A 9,554-nucleotide genomic window follows, 5' to 3' on the forward strand; every position below is an offset into this window, starting at 1 on the left:
AAGAGCAGTGAGTTTAGACCTCCAGAGGTTGCCTGGAGAGGTGTCTCATGATCCGCTGCAAACAGAACCAGTGAGAGTTGGCCCTCCGGTACCTAGAAGGGCCGGGAGCAGGCGGAGGCCAATCAAAGCCCAGTAGGCCAGATGAAAAGGGCTGGCAGCTTTTACTAGGGACCAGTTCTGAGTGAAGCCAGGACAGGGCTATAAGGCTTGGACTGACTAGTTTTATTGGGCCAGTTTGCAGCCAGATAATCTTCAGTGTCCTAACCCAAGAAGCCTGGCTTAGCCAGGGGCCTAGCCTTGACAACATTGACCTTGGGTCTCTATGAAGGACTAGTATTTATGTTATGGACTTTAACATCCATGTGATTATTTTGATTTCACGTTTAATATGGTTTCTTATTGGACTGGACTGAGAGCTGACCCAGAGGGTTAGGCCATGGAGGTGGCCGACCATTGCAGATGCAAGACACAAGGGGGTACTAAAGAGGATGAGTCTCTGCAACATTGTGAACTGACATGAAGAGGCACTCTGATAGTGAGTGCGTGATGTAATATTGACCATATAATCAAGTATATTTAGGTCTTTTACAAAGTAAACCTTTCTTTTTCACCTTTTGGATTCTCAGAATCTCAACTGAGGGGAAATAATATTTCTAAACTATGCTAATATTCTTGTGGAGACTGGGCTCAGTTATGACCATAAAGTGGAGCATGCAGTAGAGGCAATGGAATAGACTCACCAGCCAAACCAAAGCTTCAGGAGGCTTTTGCCTCATGTATATACAGTGCCTCCAGGAGTGGAGGGTGAACATGGCTCCTGTGCCATACTTGAACTGAGCAACCAGGGTTAGTCAATTTTTTTTTTGTCACGGTCCAAATTTCTTGGTCAAGGTATAGTCAAGATCCAGACTCCAGAGAAAATAATAATAAAAAAAACCCAATAATGATGATAATAAGTAATAAATAAAAAGATGTTGGGGTCTGTTCAAAAGCATCTGGCAGTCTGGATTTGGCTCACGGTCTGCCTGTTGACTACCCCTGCCGGACACACTGTACACTGTCCTGATCACTGGCCCCAATGATTAGGGCTCGGGCAGTGCCATGACTCTGCCCCTCATTTTCTCTGAGGAGGAAACATAGACCATGAGCACTAAACTGGAGCAGTCCTTGTGTTCAAGAGAATGAAAAGACTGCTATTGCTGCAAGATTGTAGTAAGTTATTTATCATTTCTTTCCCAACCATGGATCCTTGCAGGACACAGCAGCATAGGCGCAGACTCCGTTGGTGTTCCGGGGCTGGAGCACCCTCGGGGAAAAATTGGTGGGTGCTTTGCACCCACTGGCAGCTCCCCGCCCCAGCTCACTTCCGCCTCCACCTCCTCCCCTGAGCACGCCATCCCCGCTTCTCCTCCCAGCGGTTGCCACTGCGAAACAGCTGTTTCACGGCGTAACAAGCTGTGGGAAAGCGCGCTCATGGAAGGAGGCGGGGAAGAGGCGGGGCCGGGGCGGGGATTTGGGGAAGGAGTCCAATAGGGGCAGGGAGGGGGTGGAGACTTTGGGGAAGGGGCTGGAATGAGGGCAAGGGTGGAGTTGGGGCGGGGCCGGGCGGGCGCAAGCCCCCACCGGCGCCAGCAGAAGTTGGTGCCTATGCACAGCAGGGCCCTTTTTCATTACCAAATTATCAACCCAAACTTTTTTTCTTCCTTTCGAAGATAAATTAAAGAAATAGGTAGCTGCATCCTCTCATTTCCAGCCCTTACCAAATATTCTGGCTAAGTATCATGGCCACAAGTATCCTGCAAAGACTCCTAGATAATCTCTAGTTTTGCTACTGGTGGTTCTTGCTGTGTGCCATCTTTTGCCCTCCATCCCATTATTACTACAGTCCATCTTCTATTTCCTGTTCTTGCCAAAGACCCAGACTATCAGCAAAAATATTCTTACACTTTTAAATATGTTCACCTTTATTTACTCGCATACTCACGTGTTTATTTCTTCTCTCACCAGTTAATTCTAAGCATAAATCTCATCATGTTTTTCTGTCCAGAATTTAGTATCTAGGTTTATTCCAATGCCAGTTTCACTGTGTAATATTTTAAAACAAAGACAGTGTAAAATAATCTGTTTTATAAAATCAAGTAAGGAATGACTGCAGTTGCCTTACTCTGAATACCACCACTCAAGCACTGCGAGTTTTTCAAAATATCAGTATTTACTGAAATACATAACATGGTATTTTTCCATCAGAGGCTCAGTAGATTTCTTAGATTTACCTTGTTTGTGGATTTTAAATGGTTCTATAAATGCAATTATTTTAATTGTGAAAATTGTTACTTATCCTTCTATGAACTAAAATAACCACCAGAGGGGGCTATATCCACAATGAAAACCTGAAGATAAACATTTCTGATGTTCTGTAACTATAGAATCTGATTTTGCTCACATTTACACTGGTGTAAAACTAGTGTAAATCCATGAGTTCTGGGGAGTTGCTTCAGATTTAAGCCACTGTAATAGAGAGCATAATCTCACCAAAGTTTCTAACACTGAAAGCTGGCTGTTGTGTTATATATTCTGAAATCCACTATGAAAGAAGAAAACAATAATATTGAATTGATATTTGCACTGTATGTTTTATATATTGCGTATGAAGTACTAAAAGATAGTCTCCAATATTTTCAATTTAATACAATTACCAATTTTCTAGGCACAACAGAACAGAGAAATATAACAATCAGAAATTTTAGGAAAGCTTTTAAAATTCATCCCTTTTTCTTCTTTCAGCAGTATTTGAAGCAGTATTTCCCATGATCCCTGTCTTCCCATTTTGATCAGACAACCCAGCATGTGGTAATATAACCACCACCGCTCAGCAGTGGAACAGATATTGGGACCAAATTATAGCATTACATCAGTGCAATTCCATTGACTACAGAGGGGTTGTACCAATAAAGCCATTGTAAAACTTGTGTGAGGGAAGAATCAGATTCAGTATCTTTCAAGATCACTTATTTTAAAGATTGGATATAATGATTATACTGATGATGCACCCAATCTTCCTAATAATTACTCTTCTATGATGGTTGGATCAAACTTGAAAAAAAACTTCATTTTCTCTTTCTGCTTATGCTATAATGACGAATATGATTGTTTCCACACCATTCTATTTATGCAGGCATTCAAAACTGGGAAGCATCACCCAAGAATCACAATCCATCTCCAGAACTGAATAGCTCATAATTCTTGTGAAAGCTTCTTTCAGTTGCATAGGGCCAAGTTAATCTCATGTAAATCCAGAGAGTCTGATAGTATAACACCACAAATAAATAGATTTGGCCCTTTTTCTTTTCCACAAACACATGCGTATATATTTGTAATATGATTTGTAAATAACATGGGCCAAATTTTCTGGTATAAACTGGCACAGTTCCATTGATTTCAGTGGAGCTGTGCCAATATATATCAGCAGACAGTGTGGCCCAGATGGAGAAAATATTTTTGAACTCATTATACTGAAAAAAAACATGACAATAATTTACAGAATATATAATACCATGTACAAGACCAACAAAGACATATAACAAGGGTCAAATCCTACAACCTGGACTCAGTCCTTACTAGGGCAAAACTGGTACTGAAGTTATTGTAAGTTTACCTAAAAATGGTCTGTAGGATTTTTTTCCCAAAAGATCTCATTCTTCTATATAAAGCTAACTTAATATACAATGAGCTGTGTTGCCCTATGCTGGGTTTTTGCAAACCAAATGGTCAGTAAACATTGAATATGTCTGGTTATGTTTGTTTAAACCAGAATAACCCTGCCTACTTTCTCTTATAAATAGATATGCAACTCTGACACACTGTGGGAGAAAATTGTGCAGAATTTGTGTGGTGCAATTACCCCTGAAATGAGAGCACTGGCACAGGAAGTGGGTTGGAAGCAGTTCTTCTTCACAAACAAGCTTCAGCTTCAGCTGCAGCTCCGAAGAAGGAGGCAGAAAGAAGATGATTCAAAGAAATCAAAGACTAAATAAAGCAGCATGCTTTTTCATTATGGGCAAAAGTTGTAAGTGCGGACTTGTATATTACATTATAATTGATTACTTTTACTGAAAAAAATTAGGCTATTAAAACAGTAGACGTAAAGCATAATGGAAGCAATACATAAACAACATTACCTTTTATAGACTGAAATTTTATTAATCAGGCTCCCAGCTACCACCAGCAATAGAAAAGATTCAAGCTCCTTTGAACTTCTTGACTCTGAGATATAATAAGTTTACATATACAGTGGTTACCATTCAAACAGTCAGCATTTGACAACAGATATCATAATGTTGCCACAGTTATTTCCTAAGAAATAGGGAGAAATGTGGTATGTCAGTTCTTATTGTGTAGAAACCATTGGTAAATGCTGACTGTTTACTTGCCACCATGGCAAATGTGAAATGTTAAAAGGTGACCAATGTGTATCTGGGGTCCAAAATTTGACCTGCATTAAAGTGGTTTTAAAATTAGTGAACATCCTCTGTAGTCTAGATGTCTAAACTTCAAACAAATAAGCAAATCAGCACTCTGTCATTAAGGGGAAACATCATTAGAGACCAAGAACTGAATGGGTATGTATACCAAACTACCCTCTTCCTTTTAGACAGCTGCTTCAGGTCATGGTTTGGGAACACTGGAAGGATGGTATATGGGTGAAATTTTCACTGCTTCTGCCTGTGCAGGAAATTTTGATGATAATGGACTAGAATTGCCAGTGTTGTGACTCTGGTACCTTTGATGAGGTCTACATTCACTTAAGTATATTTTCAATTATAAAATAATATTTACTATTGGCTCTTTGCATTGTAGCACATCAATAATGTTCCTACCAAACAGAGCTGACAAATCCATTAAGAAAATATTTTACATAGCTTAGAATTTCATCTTAATTGTTGTTAATTACAACATTAACGTCAACAATCCAGAGGTCAAGTATTAATAGCCTTAAATTATTAATTAATGTCTACCATGTGTTATTGACTAGGTTTAAATATTGAGCATTAATACCAATGCTTGCATTTTTTCCATATAATGGCCTAAAAGCTACATGATTTACTCAGCTAAACTCCCACAAACTTCAGTTAGTCTTCCTAAGTAAGGCCTGCAGGATTTGGCACTGTACTAATGATAACATCACAAAAAATTAAGGCCAATATGGTTGCACTGGAATGCCTAAAGTTAGTCACCTGAATTCACTAAAAAGTGGCCTGATTTATTTTATGTGTTGAGCTGATGCTGATGTGAGTTCATAGTATTCAGGTCATTTTGTTTAGGTGCCTAAATATGGATTTAGGTGATTAGCTTTAGGCTCCCAAGTAAAGCCAAAATTCTCAAGGTGACCTAGTTTATTTACAACACAAACTTTTATAATGCAAATGGTCCTCATTCACAAAAGTATTCTTATTGAAACCAAGATTTACTTATTGTTGTCTTATTGTATGACTAAGGACTACTCTTGTGAGAGAGGGTTACTGGGATTGGGCCCTTAAATATGTAGCTGATTATTTGAAATGTTTTAGTAGAGCCATGTATATTTTGGTTATAGTAAGTATAGATATAAGGAACTTAATCCTGACCAAATTCCACTAACAATTTATACAATAATCTGAGTATGGCCATCAGAGTGACTGACGCACTAAATGATCAAACTAAGTGTAAAAGGCGCTAATTACAATAGCATGAAAGGCAGTTAGACAAGTTTTGATCTTTAACTTCTCTAATTTTACAGGGTGGTGTGTTATTCTTTATTGATGAAGCCTTGTATTATCATTATATTAAACATAAAATAAGTTGGTATTCTTTATATCTAGTGCCAATTTTTCACCATTTTCCCCCTTCTCCAAGGTCACCATTCAAAGTGAAATGGTATTAAATATATATTCTATGGAAGTTTTTCTAATCTTTGTGAAACATGAAATGTATGGTATACCCTTGGAGCTTATAGATAAATGTGACCATATTCATGCTATAAAGCTATTTACTTGCCAACAGGAATATTTTACCTTTTTTTAACAATCTTTGGTTACTTTTGTTATATTATTATTTACTTTAGAACAAATGCCGTATTCTCTTTGGGCCAGATTCTCAAGTGGTGCAAATCTGTGTAGCTCCATTGACTTCAATGCTGAGGATCTGGCCCATTATTTTTAAAAACTGGTTTAAATGTCAAGTATTAAAAATGCAGTTTGTAAATCTACTGTAAACTGGTAATTAAGAAATAAAAGTGTAGATTCTACAAAGTGATTTATTCAGATAGTCTAAAATATATTTTCTCTTATTTCATATTTTTTTCTGAATGTCATTCTAGTAGTACTTCAACTTTTAGAAGAAATGTGCTAATCTGAGTAAATTTACTTTGCACTGGAATTATATACAGATATCGCCTAAATATTTTGCTAATAGTAAAGAGCATTAGGAAGAAGGCCCTGAACCTTTCAAACACTGAAGCACATTCTTAACTTTATCCATGTGAGTGGTCCACTTTAAGTCACTGGGACTACTTACATTTATAAATTCATTGTGTCCATAAATTTGTAGGATCAGGGCTTACGTGATTTTATTTAAAGATACTATATTTACAAGATTCCTGTCCTTGGAGAATAAAACACTCATAGGGCAACTCTAAAATAAAAAAGGAATTTATAAAGAACTGCAGTGCATGAGCATAGCTACTCGACAATGGAGCTTCTTTCCTCATCTTCATGAAAGCTTAGTGCCAATGGATTTAGATTTCCCTGGATTTCCTTGGCAGTTTCTGCTCCCAGAATCTGCTGGGGGGGCGGGGAGAGGGGGGTTTCAGATTATGAAAGGAGAAGCCACCTAAATTCAACATTCATTTAAATTGGTAATTATGCTGGACTGAGGGGGAGATGATGCCAAGAATGGCCATCTCCCCACTTCCTGGATCAACCAGGTTTCTGTCACCTCTGCAGAGGTGAGGAGAATCATTTAGCCCTTACTTTGCAGGAGTATCTTTACTTTTAAAATGAAAAAGTGCATAGTTAAAAAAGGAAAAAATCTTGAAATATTTTATAATATAAAGTTTATTCTCATTACATGATCCAGTTATACCAAAAAGAAAAAGAAGCTCTATAGAAAGACACATGCAGATATCTTAAAAGAACAACATTTAATTCATTACGGTCATGTGGAAATAAAAACAATTGGACAAATGGAAAAGTGAAGTTTGAAGTATAAAAGACACATATCTTTTTTAAAAAAAGAAGGAAATTGATGGAAGATCACCATTTCCATATATATAGTCACCCAACAAAATAAGTCACTTTGATTAAAATAAACTATCAGCAGCATTCCCACTAAACAAGACATTGAACCTGCACTTAAAGAATTGATGTTGGTCTCATAACTTCCCCTTATTTGTTCTGTTTATTTGGATACCACAAATTGTTTTCAATAAATTCCAGCAGCATACATCAATATTAAAGCAGAAACCTCATTTATGACAAAAATAACTTTTATAAAGCTTAAACCCAGAAAATAAAATGACATTTTGTAGTTAATATAGGCACTACATCACAAGTTGTGCCTCTCAAAGCATGGGAAATATTAATGTAGCACCATACAAACATTCTGTATTGTCCCTCTGTTATTTAATATTGTCAAAAAAACAAGGCAATGCACTTAAATAGTTAAAACACTTATCTTTTCCATGGTTTGCATTACATAGCTAATTTTACAGCAAGTAAAAACAGCACTGAAAAAATATGATCAGTTTTACATAGTGAATGTTGTGCTCTTACATTGCAACACAATTAGTCGTAATTTAATAACTTTTGTGTTGAAATAAATTTCAATAAAATATCATATGCTGTCTTCCATGCAACTGTTTCTAAAACTAAATACATACTTTTGGCCAGCTTCACCCAATGTTCTCAAGTTCTATCCCTGAGAAATTGGTTATTTAGGTTAAACAATGAATAACTGAGGAAGGATTGCAATACAAATGTTTTACAATTGTAAACTGTGTAAACAAGTAAGGTAGCCAGTAACTTCATACTTTTTCTGGAAGCGTCCTCCAGTCTGAGAAATCCTTGGTAAGATGTTTCACCTGCAAAGTATCAGGCTTAGGAAACTGGACATGCCATAACAGAATATTGGTAGCTGTCTCAGATCTCAGACATCCCTTACAACAAATCAGCTAGAGAAAGTTATTAAATGGGTTGTTCTGCACATAGGAAAATTCTTTGGGCTTGTCTCCACTTACCAGTGGATCGACGCTGCAGCGATCGAGCCACCAGGGGTTGATTTAGCGGGTCTAGTGAAGACCCGTTAAATTGACCGCAGATCGCTCTCCCGTCGACTCCGGTACTGCACCGTAACGAGAAGAGTAAGGGGAGTTGACGGGAGAGCATCTCCCATTGACATAGCCTAGTGTGGACCCTGTGATAAGTAGATCTAAGCTACCTCGACTTGAGTTACGCTACTAACATAACTCAAATTGCAGCGCTTAGATCAACTTTCCCCCGTAGTGTAGACCTACCTTTTCTGTATGGTAATAAAATGCAACCAGGGTCAAGTTCAGTCTTCCAAAGTCTTGCTCTAAGCACACAGGACCTGATTTTGATCTCACACTGATGTAAATCAGGAATAACTCCACTGATGTCAATGGACCTATGCCAATATATATTGGGTCTGGCCCAATGTAGTTACAGGTGTAAAACTAATGCAAACAAAATTAGAATCATAGGAAGGGCCAGGTTTTGTTCTCAGTTGCACCAGTGTAAATCAGGAGTAACTACTGAAGTTGACTCTGGCTGCACTGAGATCAGAATTGGGAGGCCCATAAACTCTACCTGAATGTATTAACTTTTCTAATAGACTCTTGCAATAAATCATCTAGTTTTGCTGCCTATCCTTTCTGCTGCAGAACCCCATTAATATTCCCCATCCTTCCCCAGTTTTTGTTGTTTTGTTTGTTTTACTTCAGTGCTGTTTGGTATCAGAATATATTTAAGTACCTCATTTATCATTTCTCGTATGAGCTGAGAATGGATCATTTGTTCTGCAATCAAAACATCAAAAAGAGTTCCTTGGACTGGAGAGTGCTTTCAGAAAAATATAAGAAATTTTCAATTTTATATCACAGAAACATTCTTTTAAATATATTAAATTATGTGTATCCTTGAATTATTATTAGTATTGTAGTGACACACGTGCGAAGCTGGATGAGAAATGTAACCATTTTCTTGTGCTCAACAATACATTTCTGATCAGCTGGACTATAGAGTAGGAAAGTATTCATGTGAGGCCTGATTCTTCTCTCACACCAGTGTAAATCAGCAGTAACTGCACTGCAGTCAATAGTTTCATCAGTGTAAAACTGTTGTACATGAGTTAAGAATCAAAACTAATGTTTCAACCACTGACCAAATATAAAAATAGTGATATTGCATCTGGAAAGCTCTTAACATCTGTATTTGTTAAAGAGACAGTTCTAAAGCCAAGAATCGTAAGTGTGACAGTAAACTTGCTTTTACAAGCACATT

General features: G+C 37.5%; 1 protein-coding gene across 1 annotated transcript in view; it reads left to right on the forward strand.

The window, feature by feature from the left end:
- FBXO36 (F-box protein 36) overlaps positions 1 to 4,034 on the forward strand; it is a 76,736-nt gene extending 72,702 nt beyond the window's left edge. The window contains exon 4 of the mRNA XM_065411415.1: positions 3,843 to 4,034. Coding sequence (XP_065267487.1) covers positions 3,843 to 4,034 — 192 coding nt within the window. The remainder of the gene's footprint in view (positions 1 to 3,842) is intronic.
- The last annotated feature ends 5,520 nt before the right edge of the window (positions 4,035 to 9,554 follow it).

Source organism: Emys orbicularis, chromosome 9 (genome assembly GCF_028017835.1).
Source record: "Emys orbicularis isolate rEmyOrb1 chromosome 9, rEmyOrb1.hap1, whole genome shotgun sequence".
In the NCBI taxonomy this organism is placed as follows: domain Eukaryota; kingdom Metazoa; phylum Chordata; order Testudines; family Emydidae; genus Emys; species Emys orbicularis.